This window comes from Paroedura picta, chromosome 11 (genome assembly GCF_049243985.1).
Source record: "Paroedura picta isolate Pp20150507F chromosome 11, Ppicta_v3.0, whole genome shotgun sequence".
Taxonomy (NCBI): Eukaryota; Metazoa; Chordata; class Lepidosauria; order Squamata; family Gekkonidae; genus Paroedura; species Paroedura picta.
Window position 1 is genome coordinate 17,443,136 of NC_135379.1, and position 22,880 is coordinate 17,466,015.

Genomic DNA, 22,880 nt, shown 5'->3' on the forward strand with positions numbered 1-22,880 from the left:
CCCGTGGAGAAGCTCAACTCGGAAAACTACAATGTGTGGGCGCTGCGGATGAAGCATTATCTAACCAGAGAAGGGCTCTGGAGGTATGTGGAGAATCCCCCTCCCAAACCGAGTTCACAGGAAGAGGTGGCTGATAAGAGGGCTCTTGCTACAATTGTGTTAGCTGTGAATGATCAACAATTGCTGCATATCTACAATGCTGACTCTGCGAGCGAGGCATGGACTGCTCTGAGCAATGTTTATCTCCAGGACTCGGCCGGTACGCTGATATCTCTGTCAAGGAGGTTGTACAGAACTCAGATGATGCCAGGTCAGTCTGTGAGATCACATATTGATGCTCTGGGTGAGTGCTTTCGTAATTTGGAGCTTAGAGGAAAAGATACCTCGAAATTGGATCGCATTTTCATTCTGCTTTCATCTCTGTTACCTGAGTTTGAACCAGTCGTTTCCAGCCTGGAGGGCTATGAAGCACGTGATTTGGAATGGAGCCAAGTCACTGGGCGACTACAAGATTTTGAGTCCAGGCAAGTTGCCAAGGGAGTCTTATCTGTGTCTGGGCATATGGCCAAAGGAAAATCGACTTCGTCTGTGGAGTGTAAAGAGTATTCCGGCTCCCAGGTGGCTGCTTTCTATGTTAAACCGAAGGCCAAGCAAGCGAGCAATTTGCAAAAGGTGTCTGGGAGAGTGAGAAAGTGCTGGATTTGTCAGTCAACGGGACACATTGCTCGTTTCTGTTCAAAAGCTAATTCCCAATCGGTGAAGGATGTTACAAATAGTGCCCAGAGGATAATGGGTACTGCTACGATCAAGCTCGTGAACACAGCATTACCCTCAGGAGGGGACTGGGTAATCGACAGCGGAGCTACAGGAATCTTCTGCAATGACCAGAGGCTGCTGACAGACATTCAGACATCTCAGCTAAAGGAAGTGCGGCTGGCTGATGGACAAACAACAGAAGTTGTCTGTATGGGTTCACTATATCTCCCACAACTTAATTGTACTTTTAAGAATGTAATGTGTGTTCCCTCACTTCGTTCCAATCTCCTAAGTGTGTCTGTCTTAACAAGTGAAATGTTTGATGTCATATTCACTAAGAAGGGGTGTTCAATTTGGAAAGAAGGAAAGGAGTTGGTGCAGGGGAGTTTGTCTGATGGTGTGTATCTGTTAAAGGAGGCTTCAGAAAGTGCACAGGTTGTTGATAACACTCCCATTCACAATAATTGTATACATTTATTGCACCGAAGGGCTGGGCATATAGGATACTCAGCATTGAAAAAAACCTTAGATATTCTTGGGGTTGGTGACATCTCGGAGTGTACAAATTATTTGGATTGCCAGGTGTGTAAGGAAGTAAAAGCCAAGGCGTTTCCAGTGGCTAAAAGAAGCATAAGAGTAACAAACAGACCGCTTGAGCTAATACACATGGATCTTATGGGAAAGATGCCATCTAGTGTCTCAGGACGGCAGTACATGCTTTGTATAGTGGACGATTATAGCAGGTTCTGCTGGACACTAACTATGAGGCACAAGTCAGCCACATTCAAGCTATTTAAAACCTGGTGTCTTAAAACACAAAAGCAGTTGGGGTGTCAACTGTCCTCCATACAAACAGATTTTGGGGGTGAGTTTATTTCTCATGATTTTGAGAAGTGGCTGGAGAAAAATGGCATCAGCCATAGGATAGCAAATCCTGGGTGTCCCAGTGAAAATGGAGTGGCTGAAAGACATATAGGCAGACTGCAGACAGTCATGTGGTGTATGTTAAAAGACACAAGGTCGTCTACGTGTCTGTGGGCAGAGGCTGTCAGTGCGGCCTGTTATGTATGTAACCGTGTGTGGTCGAGTTCTGTTAATCACATTCCATACTTCCTATTGTATGGAAAACTGCCTAAGTTGAACCACTTGCGAGTGTTTGGGTCTGGGGCTTGGGTGTCCATTCCCAAAGCAAAGAGAACTAAGGCAGGGCCACGGTCAAAGTTTCTGAAATTCATTGGCTATCAGTCTGGAATGAAGGCATATCGTTTTCAAGAGGGACAAGCTGGAGTGAGGTTCAGCCGTTCTGCTTCATTCAATGAGCAGAATAACTGGTCTCACATACAGAGTCCTGAAATGGCTATGCTGCCAGTCACTCCAGATGCTGGTGAAACAAATCACAATGACCAGGAAGGTCAAATGCCTGATCCATCTCAGCAGATGCAGGCAAGCTCAGAAACTAAGCCAAGTGTCAGAGCAACTCTGAGAAAGACTGCAGGGGTTCCACCAAACCGCTTGCAGTATGAGACTCTGGGAACTCCAGTGATAAACTTTGTTGGCACACAGGAGCCAGAGAGTTTCAAGGAAATTCTGGGTTTTGCAGAACCAGAAAGGGGCGCCTGGCTAGGAGCCATGCAGGCGGAATTTGATTCGTAAACAACGAAGTATTCACGGAGGCAGAATTGCCTGAAGGATAAATGCCTATTCTGATGCAAGCTGGGGCGATGACCTAGGGACAGGAAAGTCTACTACAGGTTATGTGATATATTGTTATGGTGCCTTGATAGTGTGGAAGACACAAAAACAATCACTTATAGCTACGAGTTCCGCTGAAGCAGAGTATTCAGCGCTAAGCCAATGTATATTGGAATTAGAGTGGATTTCACAACTGTTTAAGGATCTGCATATTGAGTTTGCTAAACCAATATCAGTATTCTGTGACAACACAGCTGTACAGGAAATAGCACACAATAAAGTTTTGAAAGGACGTAGCAAGCACATAGTGATACGCTATCAAACTGTTAGACAATCTGTAAATAGTGGTTTCATCCAGATACGAAATTGCAGAACTGATGAAAATGTATCTGATGTATTCACAAAGCCTGTATGTATAAACAAACATGAACTGTTTAGTAACATGTTAGGACTTTACTCTGTTATCTGAGGAGGGGTGTTGGTATAATGTACCAAGTGACAGCTAACAGCGTGAAGTTGATCAAACTGATCTAACTGACAGGTACTGATCATGTGAGAAGTGTCAGGTGCACAGGAATGACACAGCACAAATGCTTCTATTGGCTGGATAGAAAGCTGATGCAATATTAGAGAAGGTTGCATGTACATAGGTTGTGTATATAAGGAGTGATGGGAAAGCTGTTCTTCCCTCTCTGAAATGCCATTGTGTGCGCAGCACTCTGCTGGATAACTTGTAAATATTCTGTACATAAAATAACTGCTAAGGAACCTACAAACCTGTGTTTGCTTGTGTTCATCTGTCACATCGAAGTGACACACCACTACAACGGCTTCCGCTTTCAAAGCAACGCTAACAAATACATCTGTGTATCACCAGCCAAGTTCCCTAAGCATTGCTATATTGTTATATTCATGAACTGGGTATACCATCTTAAGTTAGTATGTTACTGAGACAGGCATTACTATTATTCTTCATAAAGGGTGGCTACATTATAAACGCCTTAACGGATGTGTGTATGTGAATTGCAAGCTAAAGCCACATCTTTTTCCTTCAGAAAAAAATCACACTAAAGACATGGCTGCAACTTACCCAGGGCTGCTGATTGATGATGCGGCAGGTGGCAGGCCGGCGTGGCAAATCTGCGTGGGAGCGAACACGACTCTGACGGTGGAGGGCGGGTCTGGAGGCACCTATTTAAGGCGCCACGTGCACGGGTCTGTCCTTTCGACTGCCAGATTCCCACACTCTCTCCCTTCTTTCTGGTTTTAGGTTTAAACAGGGCACGAAACAAGAGCCTGGGTTGTCAGGGCCCAGTTTGCGTGCTGGAGCCCTGAAATAGGAGGTCTCCATAAGAGACCAGCTTTGGGGAGTGAGGCCTACCCGGCTGGGTAGGTAAGGGCTCCTTGCCAGGTGGGTGGGGGGCTGAGGTGGGCACCCGTCAGTCACCCACCAAGCATGGGGTATTGGACCCTGGAGGCAAGTTCCTGTCCACCCGGCTGGGTGGGGAAAAGGCTCCAGGGTACCTCCATGGCCAAACGTGAGCAGATGGATGTCTGAAGGGGGCTCTACGCCTTGTGCCAGGCCAACCCTCCTGGTTTCTCAATAATGCTGAGGCCTTGTTAATGCCAAAACTGGAGTCGCATCATGCTTGCCAACATGCTGCCTGCTAATCAGTAACAGCCTTTGCTCTTGCAGTCTTCTCATCGGATGAAATCCCACTGCAAGAGACTTAAGAGTCTGGCAATGTTCAGGTCTAAGATTTGATTCCAGTAAGTTAGAGATGCACACTTCAAGGTTTACAGAAATTATTCAGCTCTATTTTTATTACTTCAAGTATGGAAATGCAACTGGAAAATATAAACTGTAACGACTGTACATATCTCCCTCACAGGGTGAATAACAGCTCTACAAACTCAGTTCAGAAAAAACTGTGCAGGAGGAAAGGTTTAAATCTCTTTCCCTTCTCTTGCTCCACAGCACTGATGTGAATAAGACCTAGCCAATGATGTTTTGTATTCTTAAAAGACGTAGCAGGATCCATTCATAATATCCTACTATCATACCTTATCAAACCTTCAGGATTCAACCGCTGAGTTGGTTGTAACGAAACAGGTTTACACGTTTCATTTTGTGAACTTTCTGAAACATCCGATGCCTTCATAAAATGGTTTCGGATTCTGAGATAGAAAGAATATTTTATGACACTTACAATGTATTTATTCTCTTTTGTTCTTCATAACTATGGATGGAAGCCAGGTCTCCTCCGATTTCTCTGCAAAAATCTCGAGCTTCAAACCAAGTTCTCTGTATGTGTGTTTTCTCTGTAAATGCCTAAGTTAAAATAAATACATAATAAATTCTGGTGCCAACAGCAGCTCCTTCCCGCTGGAACTCCTGTTTATTCCCTTGACATATCTAGATTATAGTGTGATTGTCTCTCTGTCTCTCTCTCTCTCTTTCTCTCTCTCTCTGTCTCTCTCTCTCTCTTACTTGGTTCTTCATCACCATTTTCCACACCAGATTCCATCACTTTAACCTTTAACCAATGTTACCTGTCCACACACACCAATATCCATCTTATTACATTCAAGCCACTTTTCAACATTTTCTATCTCTGAAGAATACTACCTGTTAATCACATCACCCCCCCCCCCAATCAACAAAACTCTTAGGCTATAAGATTCATTTAAAAAGCTAATGCTAAAATAGAACTTTAGAACTGCTCCCCCAAGAAATGGTGAAAGTAGAACTGTGAATTTCCTGATTTCTGTTGTAACTAGAGATGACCACTTTATGCCTTTGAGGTATTTTTGCAACTTTCACTGGGAAAATATTTACAAATTTTACATAGAGCAGGGCCACCATCCAAATAAAGAACAAAAACATATTCAGGTAAACTTGTTTCTTATGCTACCTCTAACATGCATCACCCCAAGGGTCAGACATGACCCAGTGCTTGCACAGGGGATACCTTTACCTTTAACATGCCATGTGGGATTCACTAATGCAGATCACATAGATCTCTGATTTGCCTCCTTTCCTATTTTGAAAATAAAATTACAGCAATCCTTCTCCTTTATCTACATATGTATTAGTCTGCATAAGAGCTTAAGGAGGGAACTTTGAGGCTGAGCACATACAGAAGACTAGTTAAATAATAAATAAATAAATAGTTTACCACATTTCTTAAATGTGGGTCAAAGTGTTCCAATACAAACGCTCCCATGACTCTTTTTTGCAATGTTCTTTCGTTGCTATTGCTGTTTTCCTAAATATTGACTCATTCTTTTGTTGCAGTAAAAAAAAGAAATAGCTAAGGAATTAATCAGAGGTCCCCAACCTTTTGAACCTGCAGGCACCTTTGGAAGTACATTTTACTACATCAGAATTAGCCCTAAAGGTGTTGTGGTATTCTCCTGTGGCATTAATATTGTCCAATTATAAATGTAATGATTTAAACAAAACAAAACAAAAACTGACAACATAAAAACTAGCAAGTCAAAACCCAGGTTAAAACAACGATTTTTCTTAACAGCTTTCTGGAGTAAGAGAGACTTTAGATGATGCTAGAAGACCTGTAGTAAGGGGTGCAAAGAGACCTGGGTATAAACTGCATGGTGCTTTTATTCCAACCCCAGATCAATTCAGTCCCTGCCCTCTACACAGAATGCGATTTCCGTTTGGATTTGGGGCGATTTTAATTTTCCTTCTGCAGCAAGAAGGATTGATCCAGACTCACCCTACCTTTATTGTGCTTTATCTTGGAGTGCTGAAAATCCTGAATATATTCAGAAAATCGCATTGTTTTGAATCTGGGCTCCCCTCCGTGGTAGAGGACCTGTGATTGGCTACAGGTGGTCATGTGACAAGCCTGCCTTAAAGGAGAAGCCCCTAAGTTCTCTCAACTTCTGTCGGTCCTGGATTTTTTTGTGTGCCTTCTTTGTTCCCCCCCCCCTTCAAGAAAAGAAAAGATTTTTTTCCTCCCTTCTCTGACTTCTTGGATCCTCTCCCCCCCCTTCAAGAAAACAAAGAAAGAGTCTGCATTTGCCTCCCCCCCCCTCTTCTGAGCCTCCCTAACCACGTGCAGAAGACTTTCCTGTTTCAATGGGGAGGGGGGGAAGAGGAAGGCCCGAGTTCAAAGCGGTCTGAATTCAACAGGATTGACAATGGAATAAAGAAAGTAAGTGCAGACTCTGCCTAGGAGAGAGTTCCATAGCAGAGGACAGGCTGTGAAGAAGGCCCCCATGTTTATTTACATTGCAAGCTGCCTTGTGAATCCTGCTGTGAGCTGACAGTCTTTAAACAGTCTTCAAACAGATACTTATCCTGGATGCTTTAGGATGATCTTGTATTGAATAGGGGGTTGGGCTAGATTAAGGCAACCGGATTGTCCCACTTTTGGAGGGATATCTGGGGGTACCTGGCAAATTGTACTTATGTTGAAATTAAAATATATATATTACAATACTATTTTTGCATTCTATGAAACTTTTTGTTGCTCCATATAGACCAAATTTTTAATCAAGAACCCCCCCCCACACACACACACACACATGATCAATGGTGTCCTGCTTTACCAATGTTAAAATCTGGTCACCTTAGGCTAGATGGCCTATATGGCCCCTTCCAACTCTATGATTTTATCATAGACACGTAACACTTTTTTAAGGTAACTATGATTTGTGTATAGAAACCAGTAAGGGAAGGAGACTTTAAAATTTAGAATTATTGTTTCAGGGCTGTGTTATCTAACGCGGAGTTCATTTGGGACTTTCGTCTTCGAAGCTGGCATGGCACACAGAGTGTTCAGGTAAAGACATCCTGGGCCACCAATAAAAGGAAAGAGATGGATTCTGGGGTAACAAGCTGTGAAGGAGGGGAAAGCTAACTGTTTGGGCTTTAACAGATCATTGTTCTGTTCTGTTAATAAGTTCTATGTTTTTGATACATGATATGACATTAAGTGAAAAGTTAAAATGTTTCATTCTCTTTGAATTATTGCAATATTATTTCCAAGTTCTGCCCCATAGAGCCCACTTGACTATCATTTAAATAAACATTGCTTTCTTAAATAAGAATGATGGTAAAACCAAAATTTCACTGTTAAAGTTAACTAGAGCAACATCATCCTCAACGTTCCTGAAAGTATTCCTATAATCATTTTCGATTTTGTTGCTTAAGCAAGTATGTAGTTTGATGCAAGAAACTGCAGTCCTACTTTGTAGCATGAACTCGATGTTTCTGCTCCCGACCATCCTTCTGGGCAGGGGGGCAGGGGGGGTTCTGTTGGGGCAAGAGTCGTGGTCACACCTTCTGCCCATTGCTTGCAGATGAATGCTGCCTTCTCCTCACAGCTGATAACATCCCACAATCCAGCTGCAGTCCCGGTTCTCATCGCAACACAGCCATGATTTTGTCCTTGGGGAGAGACAGTTGAATTAAACTTCTTTTTTATAATAAATAAAAGACTTGTAAGAAGATCATAGTCTGACGAAGGGTCCTTGCACTCGAAAGCTCATGCCTTGAATAAATCTTTGTTGGTCTTAAAGGTTCTACTGGACTCTGATTTTATTGTGCTACTTCAGACCAACATGGCTACTCATTTGAATCTATTCTTTTTTACAGATTGAACAAATAAATTTTAAAGTGCACAAGCCCTTTTTTGAGAAAGTAGCTTTGCCCAGCAGACCCTGGAGTATATTGATGTTATGGGATTTAATTGACGCTGTTTTTAGATTTCTGTCTCTGCTGTATTAAACTTAAGACATTATTCCCTTCACAATTTGTCTTTCCACTCAGGTGGTGATTCCTTTTCTACAGCTGTCTTTCCTCCATCTCCTCTCAAAAATGGTCATCTTTTCGTAATCCTCAACAATTTATATTTCTTGTCCTCATTGTCATGAACCCCGGTTCATGCCGGTTTCGTTTCTCACAGCCTGGCAAGGCCAGATGTTGTAAACCTGTAAATCTTTCCTTTGGCTCCATGACTCCCCTGCTTTCTCAGTGGGGCATTGCTAGCTATTTCCCTTATCAACTGCTTATATGACCTTGCAGAGACAGTGCAGTCTCAACAGGAATGTAACTGTTGACATCAAAGCCAAGCCATCTGGTTAGGCTGAGAATTCTAGCACCTTTGGTGCCCTGTGCTCTCCCGCCGAAATGCCTATGTCCCCCTCCTCTATTGCCTGTGGTCTATAATAACCCTGAGATGTCCAGTGTACTTTTGTAACTAACCAAGATCTTTGATCCAGAGGTCTTGGCCTGCTTCAGCAACTCTGTAGTGTTCTTTCAATAAAGCTCTTATTTGGATCTTCAACTGCCTGTTGGATCAGGGATGTCTCTTTATCTTGGACTCTACTAGCTGGGCTCAGCCTGATTCCTGACACTCATTCTCTCATCTCCATGGTAACCATCCCAGCAACTGAGGCTCAGTTCACCTCACCTCTGCAAAGAACCTTCCATGGTCACTCTCACTTCCTGCAGCAGGTTCACTACAAAGGTACCTACCAGGCATTCCTGTGTTCCAGTGGCTAAATGTTACTAAACGTCCATTAGTCCAGTTGTATACTCCTTCTTCCTTTATCCCTGATATGCCAATCCAGAAATATTTTTCCTGACGTAGCCCAACTAGACTAGTTAGGTAGGCTTGTTCATATCTGTAGACAAGAAGAGGTCATTAGTCTTGGCAAAATGATACTTCTACTGAACTTTTAAACTCAAGTGATAGTCCACGTTTGACACAATTGTGTATGGCAGAGAATATTCTGTCCTATAAATTTTATGTGAACTTAAGACAGGTAAATATAGGCACAGGCAAATTCTACTTGCCTGATTTATGCAGCTTACTTTAAAAGTGCAATGAGTGGCAGGTGGGGATATGCAAACAGAAGGACCAGTCTCTTAGCCTACATACCTAGTCTGCATGTACCAGTCCTATATCCACCTTAATTCAGTATGAGTTACTGAAATATACAAGACTACCTATTACTTACTTTACTTTTTGTCATATTTGCTGCCATTCTCACATTGTTAGCTACTGAAAATTAAGTACCTGGGCAGGGTAAGGCCCAGGGATGGTTGAACTGAGAAAATCAGAGCCCATGCAAAAGAGGCAAAGACTTTGCTTACAAATCCCCTGACATCAAACAATACATCCAGAAATACTTTCCAGGATGATACACAGGGACCAATTATACACGATGGCAGCCATGCCAAGCTGCCGCTGTTCCGTTACAGCGGGGTAAAAAGCCCCGCCATGCCCCACACATGCAGGGGGGAGGAGCTCCCCTGGTGCACACTGGATGCCCCAGCGCAATGGCCCCACGCACTGGGAGAAATCGGAAGCGGTGGCAGCGGGGGTGATCGAGAGCATAGGCCCCCCCGATGCAGGATGGTTGGGACCTGCATTTGACCTGTATGACCATTTACGCACTGGGAACTTCACTGCCTCAGCTCCCATGCAGGAGCACAAATCAGGGGCGGATGAGGCGCACCAGGCCAAATGCTCCCTTGTGTGGGTGCAGGAAGAGGTGGGGCAACCTGCCATGACTAAAACTCTAGCCTGCAGCCCGGCATGAAACCTCCAGTGCGTAAATGGTCTATGTGAATTATACACAGTGTGTGTATAATTGTGTGTTGTGTGTTCCTTGTAGGCTCATTCACACAACCAAGCTACTTGAGTAGTCCCGTATATGAAGAAATACTGTGCAGTCACTGCATTTGCAAACCTTCTGTCTGTAAAAGCAAACTGTCTTCTTGTCACAACTCCTGCCACTTGAATCTGGCGAGCATCCGGCAGTAGGTGTGCCAGTGATTCAAGTACTTCTCCTGCGGAGCTCTGGCCACACTGAATATGCATAAACTATGCATAAAAAGCATGGTCAGCCATGATCACCCAGGCACAACTTCTAATGTCCTCCCAGTCCAACTATTGTGAATGCATGCACAATGGTTTCAGGTGTAAAAAATTAAGATTTTTTAAAATAAGATTTTTTTAAAAGATCAGACTGGGTAGTCTAAGCTGACTTTCCTCAACTAGCAAAGGGGAGGGTTCTCAATGCATCTAAACGTTTTAATTTAGCAGCTCTAGGCAAGTCTTATAATATAGAAATACATGTCCCTTATTTTTATTTTCTTCACCGATCGATCTCAGTATTAGAACTGCTTCTATTTTATTCTTTTGCTCTTGATCAGCGATAGCTCTTTTGGTACCTGTCGTCTATGAACACCAGGGAACCCTGGTTTCCTTCACAGAGGTCCTTTGCTTCTGAAAACGTCCCCAAAGTTTGTCCAGCTGAGTAACAATAGAAGCCATGCCTTTTCCATCCCTGTCAGTAAAAAGGAATCCGTTACCTCAAGTCACTACAACAATCAATTGGGAATAGAGCCTTCTGCCATAAATAGAGAAGCATATATATATATATATATATATATATATATACACAGAGAGAGAGAGATGATAGATATAGATATAGATATAGATATAGATATAGATATAGATATAGATATAGATATAGATATAGATATAGATATAGATATAGATATAGATATAGATAGATACATATATGGTAAAGGAATTCCCCTGCCAGTTCTTGCTACCTGGGTGGAATAAGAAAATTTCCTACAGCTGTAATTCACAAATTCATTGAAACAGAGTTCCAAAGTCTTTTTCAGATGTCATGCAGAGTTGAATGAGAGTGGTAGGTTGGAGGAAGACAGGAAAGGTATATGAAGAAGAGTCGGTTTTTTATACCCCGCTCTTCAGTGCTTGAAGGAGTCTCAAAGTAGCTTACAATCACCTTCCCTTTCCTCTCCCCACAACAGACACCTAGTGAGGTGGGTGAAGCTGAGAGAGGCCTGATATTACTACTTGGTCAGAACAGCTTTATCATGGCCATGATGAGTCCAAGGTCACCCAGCTGGCTGCATGTGGGGGAGCAGGGAATCAAACCCAGTTCATCAGATTAGAAGCCGCCATTCTTAACCACTACACCACATGTGGTGGCCCGTGTTCTTGGCCCTGAACTGTTCTTTGAAAATCTGATGCTTTCTTTGGTTCTCTTTGTGTGATTGTTATTGTTAGTTACGAAGTTGTGTCCGACCCATCATGACCCCATGGACAATGATCCTCCAGGCCTTCCTGTCCTCTACCATTCCCCAGAGTCCATTTAAGCTCTCATTGTGTGATTAGGAATCCTTAAAAACAGGTTGCCTATGTACAGTAATGTCAAACTATTAGTTCAACAATCAATGGGTCTGAAATGGACTTTTGTATCTTTGTTTTAAAGAATATAATTTCACTTTAAAGTCACATACTCTAGTTTGATTTCTTCCCTCTATACATTATGCTTATGCATAAAGTGGGGAATAATTTTCTACCCAAAATAAATTCATTTATGAGCATAAGAAAATAGTGAATTGATTGAAGGCTACCAAACTCATGAGGCTCTGTGAACCTAAGGTGGTCGGATAACCTCTTGTTCAGAGGTCAGTGCTTTATTTGAAGCCTCTTCTCTGAAATGTCTGCATTCTGTTTCTGTCCAGTGACAGCCAGCTTGGTGTGGTGGTTAAGAGGTGCTGAAGACTGAAGCAGAAGACTGATATGCAGAAAGAAAGAGTTGTGTGGTTGCTAGGGAAGACGGAAGGTGTATGAAGGACAAGCATCAGAGGCAAACTTTTTGCAGCTTAACCACAAGCAGGAATATGTACTTAAAAAAAATATCCCTAGAACTGCCCTACCAACTTGAAGACTTTAAGAACATTAAATGACAAAAATCTTCACAAACTGAACTTAATTTGGAAAATGAAGAATTAATGTTGTGTTTGTAAACAGTTTTAGTTCACTTCTCAACAATATACTTACTTTCTGGCAGCCTGGGTTTTCCTCTTCTGATTCAGGAAGTGTTTCCGAAGGTTTCCTTTTACAGATGTAACCATGTTCTTCTTGACAGACAGAATCCACCCAATATCCATTCTGGAAATGGAAGGAGGAAGACATAATTCTCACGGAAGCTCCCCTTTTTCTTTGAATATAAATCTTAGAAACTTTGTTTCAAAAACTGGGGTATAGGAGAAGCCTTCTTCCCCAAGCCAAAGAAGGGACCCAGCAGAGACACAATGACCTATGCTTTCCATAAGGAGTAGAAGTACCATGGGACCAGAAACTGAGGGAGTGTGTGTGTATGTGTGTGTGTGTGTGGGGGGGGGGGGGTGGTTTCATTTGAACTTCTTGAAGCCTAAGAGGCTTTTCCCTGATGCCATTCCCAAGAAAGACAATAGGAGAAGTAATTGGCTCAGCGTGAACCTCTTCCCTCCCAACCAGAAGCCACTTGCAAAGGGAGAAACTTCACATCCTCTAAGTAGGGCAGAAGCCAACACAACCCTCACAGGAGGACCACATCTTTGGTAAGAAGATAGACAAGAGAGACAGCCTTATTTTTTATTGAAAAGAGACAACATTGTTTTTACTTCTCCTGTCATGATGACACAGTTGTCCAGGGAGTCGTATTGATAAGCTGGTTCTTCTCTTTGCCACTTGGTGTATGTCACAGGAGTCCCATCACTCCATTCAAAATACCTCACAGTCTTCTGGGCATTCAGTCCTATCCACAGCATATCTGTGGGACCTAAGGAGATAAATGCATATTGGGTGTTTGCTTTCTAGTGTCCATGGACACCATGGACTCTCAGATGAAGGGCTCCTTCTCTTGGTTTTTTTTTTTAAACTTCTTTAATTTTTCAATTTCTTTACATACACAAAAACACAGAACATGTCTTCTAACTTCTTGTGAGACTAAACCTCACAGACAGCAATGAGTAAAGGTTGCTATGCTAAAATTCCATATGCCATCAGATTTGTACGTGCTCATCCAAGAAACCTGAGTCAGTGGAACACGTTCTGCTGTATTGTGAGCACCATAACCATCTCAGAGAATGGTCCATATATCCGCTCATGAGGGTGAACAAGATTCAGGATCCTTCAACAATAGTGCATTTTCTCTTATCGGATCATAACTCTCAAGTTACTGAAGATATTGCAAAGTTCCTCCATAGGATTTTCTCCAAACAAACTGGGAATTGAAATGCCCTATCTTTCACACCAATGCTTTGTTATGGTTATGCCAATAATGGTGCTTTGACTGACTTTGAATGCTGCTTTCTACCATCCCACTCCCCATTTTGGACAAGGACTGTCTGCTCTTGCAGGGGGGTGGGAGGATGAGAGCTAGAGAAGTGCAAAGTGACAGGATTGTGTGTTGCTCCTGCCTGACACTTCTACTTTCAGGAGCTTTGACTCTTAAAAAGTGTATGCACCTAAAATCTTGTTGATTTATCATGTGCTGTTGGATTTAAGCTAGCTAGTTTACTTGATACCAACATAGAAAGCCCTCTGAGACTATCTTCATGTGTTAAACAGGATCTTCCTGACCGTGCTGAGAAGCAACTGGGCATGCTTATGTGAAACTTGCATAGCTTATAAAAGAGTACTGGTTCAGAAGGGAACAATAAAATACTGTGTCAAGAGCTGGTCTTTTTGCATTATTGTTACAAATGAGCAGCATTATGGCAACAGCTAATTGCATTTCTTGCATTTTGATTTGGTTGTGCTTCACATGTGGAATAAATCTTCCATGCAGAATGCTTTCCCCCAGTTCACTGAAGACCCCAGAAATATTCTTAAGTGTGGCAGAAGGAACCAGGGTTTGAAAAGTAGAGTTTAAGTGTTTATTAACATCCCGATCCATTCCTGACTCAGCTGATAGGTTTGTCTCTGGTAGGTTTGATTCTGGAATAAGCTATTGCTATGATTATTAGAATTAGGAATCCAGAAAAGCAGAACTTTGGAGGAACTTATATTCTTGGTACAAGTGCAAAGGAGCCTCTGTAAAAATTTACTTAGTTGCATTACCAATAAGATTATTGATGTACATATGAAACTAGAAGAACACAACACAGCAGAAATATTTATCATATGAGAAGCAGTGTTGAGTAGTGATTAGAATGCCAGAGTAGGACAAGATTCCTGGGTTCATATCACTACTGAGTAAGAATGTGACATCAGTATACAAGTACTTACTGTAGCCAAGCTGAGAAATGGCAAAACTGTGCTCTTCAATATTGTGGATACTGGCTAACTCTCCACCTTGATTTCGACAAGCTGACTGTGCATCATTCCATGTCTTGAGATCTCTATGAAGGTGATAACAGTGGCCTAGGTAAGGAACCCAATCATCTGAACATCTCACAGGCTTCATGTCATCTAAAAAGAGGACACACATAGTCAGTGGAAGCATAAAAAGCTTGAATCCTTCTACAGTTATAGCAAGATCAATGGGCCCCCCTCAGAACCTGTGACGATATCTAGCACAGGAAGGAAGAAGGAAGGAAGGAAGGAAGGAAGGACAATTTTCACTGATTCCCCCATTTTATAGCCCACGTTGCCCTACCCCCAGTGCTGTTCTTGGGAGACAGGGACGATCCAAGGAATAGCTTGGGTGTGGGACCATAGTCTTTTGCAGAAGGAGGTTATTAGCAAAAATCCTATGTCCCTGTACCTATGGAAATTCTAGGCAGAATCCAATCCAAAAACTGTGATCTGTATTATATGATTGATTCACTTATTCAAATAAAATATACTGCAAGCAAGGAGATATAAAAAGACAGAGCAAGACTTGGGGAAGACAGTATTGTAAATAGAGCTGTTAGCTACCAGTTCAAAGCAAATATCTCTCTTCTAAGGACTGGCATGTTTTGTAGAAATACTTTATATCTTAAGAGAATCTATGCATTTCTCAAATTATCAGTTTTTCACATGATGTTTGGGATGAGGATTTGGCTTCTGCTAGAGATGTAAAATTTCCGGAAATAGAACACCCATGGGGGAAAAATATTTCCCCCTGAGAAATCCCTCCCAATGGGGGGGGGGGGGGGAGGAATGAAATTTGTGCAATACTTTCTTATCCACCCTGAATTTACATTACTTGTTTAACATAAATACATCATTCATGCCATTATCATACCGAGTTTTATTTATTTGGCGCACATAATTTGGAAGTACACTTTCATTTTCTACATGTAAAATTGGGAATATTCTCAGAATTAGAGGGAGTGCATTGCAACCTACCATAACCTTTGCTACCTTATCATATGCCTATTAGTGTTTGCAATCTGGGAGTTGGGGACAAAATACAAGTTGAAAACATAAATAGTCTTTTGTTGGTAAAGGAAAGAAAGCGTGTTCTTTGAACAGGAACAGTTTCATACCATCACACCAGGACTAGCAGCATGACTAGATATTGATATTCAAGTGGGTAGCCGAAGTAGCACAACAAAATCAGAGTCCAGTAGCACCTTTAAGACCAAGAAAGATTTATTCAAGGTGTGAGCTCATACCTTGAATAAATCTTTCTTGGTCTTAAAGGTGTTACTGGACTTTGATTTTGTTGGACTACATATTGAGTTGCTTTATAGCACTGAAAACTACCTTACTCTTTAATATTATTGACCTTATAATATATGTAGCATATTCATTATGGTCAAAATTAGTACAATTTAAAACAACATACCTTTTAAAAATGAGCCTCTTGTGGCACAGAGTGGTAAGGCAGCAGACATGCTGTTTGAAAGCTCTGCCCATGAGGCTGAGAGTTCAATCCCAGCAGCCGGCTCAAGGTTAACTCAGCCTTCCACCCTTCCGAGGTCAGTAAAATGAGTACCCAGCTTGCTGGGGGGTAAACGGTAATGACTGGGGAAGGCACTGGCAAACCACCCCGCATTGAGTCTGCCATGAAAACGCTAGAGGGCGTTGCCCCAAGAGTCAGACATGACTCAGTGCTTGCACAGGGGATACCTTTACCTTTACTTTTACCTTTTAAAAGAGGCTGCTGTATAGGGCTGCAGAGCCCTGACCTTGATTGCCCAGACCAGCCCAAGGTTATCAGATCTCAGGGTCCTAGTTAGTATTCAGATGGAAGACACCAAGGAGACCCAGGTTTGCAACAAAGAGGCAGTCGAAGTCAAGCCATCTCTGAATGTCTCTTACCCTCAAAACCTGATGAGGCCCCCCATAGGTCAGCTGTGACATGACAGCAAAAGAAAAAAATGTGATCAGATCCTGTACATCTGTTCCGCAGCACTGAAGCTTCCCAAAGACATGGGAGCCACTTGTATCCATGTATGGCTCCCTGCATCACAGGAAAAATGCCACCAATATCAAAAGAAACCCGTGGGATCTAACACATATTAATTTCAGCTAATCAATGGTACCTGGAGAGATAACTGGGACATTTAATGAAGAGTTCAGTTTTTTGCAAATGTATCCGAGTTTTTCCCCACATGCTTTATTCTCCCATTTGCCACTCTGAGTCTGCATCGTTGCGCAGATTTTCTCTGGTTCTGGTGATGGGCTCCCTGAAGAAACAAAGATACAAAACATGCATTAACAGTGTACCCATTTTTATCATAATATCAAATAATGGTTTGTATCGTCAGTTTTATTTCCATTATATACATCTTGTAGGAACTGGAGATGGGGAGTGCACAATCTGACAATACTTCTGCTAATGATAATCTTTCTCCGGGTTGTGCCCAATGATCATGGTCAATATGTAGCCACATTCTATGGAGCAGGGGTAGTCAAACTGCGTCCCTTCAGATGCCCATGGACTACAATTCCCATGAGCCCCTGCCAGAGACTGCTGGCACGGGCTCATGGGAATTGTAGTCCATGGGCATCTGGAGGGACACAATTTGACTTTCCCCTGCTATAGAGCATAGTACTCCTGCCATTTTAAGGGATGTGGCATTGACCAACTGACTTCCTGGAAATGCCATTTCCTTCCATTCCTGTCTTTCTTGAAGTTCTTACGGGATTGATTGAACAGGCAGAAGAGATCAGGATTCTGTGATAGTATGTTTGATACACAGAAATTAGTTATGGCTTTGTCCTTGCAAGAAGGTGACCGTTATTTTGAAAACGCCATCTATGGCTTTCAACAGGAAGTTTGCACCATTTTCAGATACTCCAACCTCCAGTAGATTCGTTCCAATGTTTTGAATTTCTGACTGAATACCAAATAGTCATAGTTTTCGGCATTGCTTGTCTGGAAACTCACCTGGAGCCCAGTTCAAATATCGGAAAGGATGGTCACCAACCCACTGCCATCCACTGTCCATATCCAAACTGTTGAGTCCAATCCAGAGGTCAGTGTTCATATCGGTTGTTAATCCTGTTTCAGGGGAAGAAAAACAAAAGCATGATATTGCCTAATTTTCATAATGAATTGGCAGTGGTAAGCAAAGAAGGTGGATATGCATGGGAGGGTGTTATACAAATTTAACAATAACAACAACAATAACAACAACAACAACAACAACAACAATAACAATAACAACAACAACAACAACAACAACAACAACAACAACAATATCATCTCTGTTTTGTCACATTCTTTTTCAGAGCTCACATAACCCCAGGGAAGCAGTTCTGGCCAGGAAAGCAGATCAGGGAGAAACAGTCTCACTCTCCTTGCTCAGCATAACAGCTGGGATCCAAATTTGACTCCCACAGACTTCTTTTATGGTCAATATGTCAGGAGATTAGTCAAGGATTTCTAACATTAAGTTTTCCTTTAACATAGCTTTTCCCTTGTCATTTAGAAATATAGTTAAATATAATTTTCCCCCATTCCCTATCCTCATAAAATGATCATAGTTCAATTTTGAAAGATCTTCCTACAGAAACTCTGAATATTCTGAGAGACTGATCACTTACATATACCTCATTTTTAAAAAGACGCACCTGCCAAATACATTTCTTCATGCAGTTCCGTGAAGCTTAATAATTCTGCATTCTGTTGCTGACAACTTTTTCTTGCTTGAAGCCATGTAAGAGTTGAAGCCTTATTTATCTGGTACTGATTTCCAGTCCGATGATTTTTAATCCAAAAGTATTCATTGTCATCTGTAAATATCGTTTAATAATACTCTTGTCAAACCATCACAGAACCCTGAAGGAAAAATCTTTCAGCTTGTTCTGACATTCAGTGGACGTGAAGCAAGGCTTTATGACTGTGAGGAGGCTGAAGTGAGAGAGCGGGCACATGAACTAAACTTTTTGTCAGGGAGAAGATCAAAATTCTGAAGTACAAGTTAAAGAAGGGGACCTTGAGGAGTGGCCACCAGTTCAAGAAGGGAATCATTCTGTGGAGAAGTGTTAACTGAAAAGTGTTTTCAGGTAATGTGTCTCACCAGAACACTCGGGGGGGGGGGGAGATGGAATGTAAATAACGAACATAAATACGTGTTTGACAAAATTAATAAATAAAATAAATTTTAAAAATTAAAATGGAGGGGCAACTACAACTGCCCCGAGAGGCATGTATGGTATGATTTCACTTTTGCTTTTGCTACAGATTATAATTATGCTGTACCCCATGTGAGGCGCTTCCATCCTCCATCTCTGCATTGCATCAGTGAGAATACTGGAGGCCTTGAGTAAGAGCAGGGGTAGTCAAACTGCGGCCCTCCAGATGTCCATGGACCACAATTCCCAGAAGCCCCTGCCAGCGAATGCTGGCAGGGGCTTCTGGGAATTGTAGTCCATGGACATCTGGAGGGCCACAGTTTGACTACCCCTGAGTAAGAGTATGGGATGCACTACCTACTGATAGACGAGTCTAACTGCCATCAGTCAAGGTGAGCCATGGTATGACATGAATACACTCAATAAAGGTGAGTTATGTCGGGGAGAACGGAGAAAAGGAGGCTGGGGAGGGAGGAGGTAAAAGGAGTGCTACCCTTGCATGATGTGATGGCAGAGTACTGAATCGAAACAAACGTTGAGAGAGTTTTACCTTTTGTGGGACAATATCCTTTTAAGAAGTCTTTATCCACATCAGCAGTAGTTCCGCACCACAGCAGTTGGCCACTGCCTGTTGTGCATTCAGCATGCCACTCTAACCTATACCGGAATGGGAATACACAGGGTGCTCCATTGGAATTGCCGCCGATAGTAAACTGAGCTAAAGTCGAAGACAATGAATCATAGTTAATACAGCAATGCAACAAAACCTTTAAGCTAGAGCTCTAAGAGTGCCAACGTTCACTTCAATGGAAGAACTCATTGTAGGCTCACATTGCTTTTCATGTATGCAGCCTATGATATCTTCCATTGAAGTGAATGAGAAAGTCTTTTTGTCTGTTACCATTTCTTATTTGGATTTTTCAGGACATTTCTGGCCCTGACATTTTGGTATCACTTATACATTTAAGTTTCTCCAGTTCTTTTCCATTTATTTTAAAAACAAAATTACTAAAAAAAATAGGACGAAGATACATGATTTGGCCAGACTTTGATCATAATATATACATATTTTAGGAAATTATAGTGACGTCATACAAAGGTCTATGCTTTGAGAAGAAGTGTGTAACGCCTTAGCATTTGTGTCTGAAACAGTTCCCCATAACACAGATTTATTCCTAGGTGAGCAGGTGTAACACATGTCATTTTTGTATTAATAATTTTGTTAAATAGTTTAGGATTTAGGCCTAGGGAGCCAAAGGTCATTGAGCATGAGCAGTAAAGTTGCTCATATATATTTGCAAAATTGCAAAAGCTCCACCCCTCAGTCAGTCTGGCCTGTACTGAGAGAGAGAAGGCTTGTTGTTGTTGTTAGGTGCAAAGTCGTGTCCGACCCATCGCGACCCCATGGACAATGATCCTCCAGGCCTTCCTGTCCTCTACCATTCCCCGGAGTCCATTTAAGGTTGCATCTACTGCTTCAGTGACTCCATCCAGCCACCTCATTCTCTGTCGTCCCCTTCTTCTTTTGCTCTCGATCGCTCCCAGCATTAGGCTCTTCTCCAGGGAGTCCTTCCTTCTCATGAGGTGGCCAAAGTATTTGAGTTTCCTCTTCAGGATCTGGCCTTCTAAGAAGCAGTCAGGGCTGATCTCCTCTAGGACTGACCGGTTTGTTCACCTTGCAGTCCAAGGGACTCGCAAGAGTCTTCTCCAGCACCAGAGTTCAAAAGCCTCAGTTCTTTGATGCTCGGCTAGATTGAGGAAAACTGCTAATTCATTTGCAGGCCCAGGTCAGGGCATGTTCTCACGAGCAGCAGCAGTAACAGTAGCAAGGACCCTTGAAGAAGCAGATAAGAAGCTGCGGCCTTGTGCTTCTATAAGTTAAAGTTTGGACTTTTTATTTTCCTGTGTTACTGGGTATTGTTTGCTAGAACTGTCTCTGTTCTGAGTACCCTTCTGGAAGGATGCTAAAGTTGTTGCTATATTCATTGTCATTGGGATTTTGTTCTATATCTAGTTGTGAAGGCCTGGGGCTGATGATAAATATTGTTATACTGAAAACTATGTAATTTCTGGAATGTTTTAACTTTTGGAGTAATTTCCCATCTTGTCAAGCCATAAAGGTGCTTCCATCTATTAATTTGAACCCCCTCCCCCTTTAGAAAGGGTTATGCAATGTTCAAAGAAGCTATATCTTATATGACAAGATCTGTTTGTTTTGTTTATAATATTTTTTTCACATTCTCCTGGCTGATGAAATTGCAGCCTGGTTATGATATAGGAAAAATATGAGAGGTAGAATTTGTGACCCATCACACTGTTATAAAAAAGAACTACTACAGTTCATTGAAAGTTCACTAAGCAACAGGATGTGGCAGATGTTTTCAGATGCTTTCTTCAAAAGCAGGAAATATATAGAACCTGGATATACAAACTCCTTATAAGGGAAATGTAATTTTTGAAACAAAGGAATAGAATGAAATACGTTGGTGATAGGTTAGAATGGAAGCCCTCCGCATAACCTGATTGGTTAGAGGGACAGATAGGGATGACGCGTTGGGAGCTATACATTTAATTGGACTGTATCAAAGACTCCAGAAACCGCACCCCCTAGGTGCTTTCTCTCTATGCCTGCAGACATGTATTCTAAATCAGGGGTAGTCAACCTGTGGTCCTCCAGATGTCCACGGACTACAATTCCCATGAGCCCCTGCCAGCAAATGCATGTTCTAAATAAATCTACTTGCTGTTAGCTACCTGCCTTATGGTTGTTCTTTGTTCTTTACACTTCATGGTACATAACAGTTAAATGCAGGAGATTTAACATGGTTAATCAGATGCTCAGTGGAACACTGAAAACACACCCTTTGTAATTTACCTTCAAATCCTTTCGTGCACAATCTGTCGTTGGTCCCATCAATCTTCCAGGTTGCTTCAACATCAGGTCCATTATGCAACTGGACACGTCCAGCCTCATAAGCCAAAAAATGGTTGTGGTCTTTGATTGCAGGGAAGGTACCATTGAGGCATTCCCACTTTTGCAGATCACTGGTCTGATTGCAGGAGGAGAATTCAAGTTGTCTGAGGTCTGCAGATGCTCCCAAGCATGACTTCAGTCCCATGTTCAGTATCTGCTGACTGGAAGTCCATTTAAACTTTTGGAACTTATTACCCTGATTGCACTTGACGAGTGAGATGGCAGAGGTGTCTCCGGCTTGTATACAAAGATTATACTTCTCATAGTTTATCAGAAAAGTATCGTCCTCTGTAAAATTAAAGTCATAGTAACATTATGCCTCTGACAGGATGTCTGACAGGATGAAGACACCAATAGAGCAGGAGAAAGTAGGGGAAAGAGGGAAACTATGAAAATTATTTTATATTTATTGTTGACTGTGGCTGTTTCAGTGTGCAGTGTTTATTCTTTTACTTATTCTAGAGAAGATATAGCCATGCAAGCTGATATCAATGCTTACATAATTATAAAACTCCAGGAACTTTTATAAATAATTTTGAAAAGATTTCCTTTTAGTCAGGCATAGTTAAGAGCACAAGCATTTAAAAAAAAGAAAGAAACATCAGTACAGTAAATAATCCTTAGCAATGTTGGTTGCATCATTAACTTCCTGTTTATTGACAGATACAACTGAAACATGAAATACACCATTTCTTCCTCTTTGAAAGATCTCGCAGAATTAAGTTTAATCATGCTGTTTCTCAAGCTTTCAGTAGTCAATTTGGCAGTACTTGCTTATAGAGAATGTTATTGCCTTACTGCTGATAATGGAAATGAAGAGGGACATACCTGATACCTGGAAGGACTGCTGAATGAGTAGCAGGCAATTCAGGAGCAAAAAGAAAGACATTGAAAAGCACAAAGCCTTTGACAAACTGCTCTTGTAAATAAGATGGATCTATGTTAGCAGCTTTTCAGCAACTTCTTCAGAAATGGATCAGGCACACTGGCATTTTCAGTTCTATATTAGGCAATGCATCCTCTATAAGCAACTATATATAAGAAAATGTTGTGACGTTGTTGATCACGCCCCACTAAAAAATGACTAATTTCGAAGGAAGAACTGAGAAAATTCAAGAATGAAGTTTACGTCAGTCCCTTTCTCATGTATCCAC

The 22,880-nt window shown here is 41.8% G+C and overlaps 1 protein-coding gene across 1 annotated transcript in view; it reads right to left on the reverse strand.

Annotated features, from left to right (window-relative positions):
* LOC143820648 (macrophage mannose receptor 1-like) overlaps positions 1–22,692 on the reverse strand; it is a 55,591-nt gene extending 32,899 nt beyond the window's left edge. The window contains exons 1-13 of the mRNA XM_077303701.1: positions 22,555–22,692; positions 21,628–22,014; positions 19,303–19,470; positions 18,249–18,410; positions 17,563–17,676; positions 16,715–16,858; positions 14,526–14,708; positions 12,917–13,074; positions 12,312–12,422; positions 10,661–10,776; positions 8,957–9,105; positions 7,668–7,867; positions 4,659–4,780 (exon numbers count right to left, since the gene is read on the reverse strand). Coding sequence (XP_077159816.1) covers positions 4,659–4,780; positions 7,668–7,867; positions 8,957–9,105; positions 10,661–10,776; positions 12,312–12,422; positions 12,917–13,074; positions 14,526–14,708; positions 16,715–16,858; positions 17,563–17,676; positions 18,249–18,410; positions 19,303–19,470; positions 21,628–22,014; positions 22,555–22,615 — 2,075 coding nt within the window. The 5' untranslated portion in view covers positions 22,616–22,692. The remainder of the gene's footprint in view (positions 1–4,658; positions 4,781–7,667; positions 7,868–8,956; positions 9,106–10,660; positions 10,777–12,311; positions 12,423–12,916; positions 13,075–14,525; positions 14,709–16,714; positions 16,859–17,562; positions 17,677–18,248; positions 18,411–19,302; positions 19,471–21,627; positions 22,015–22,554) is intronic.
* Positions 22,693–22,880: the final 188 nt, after the last annotated feature.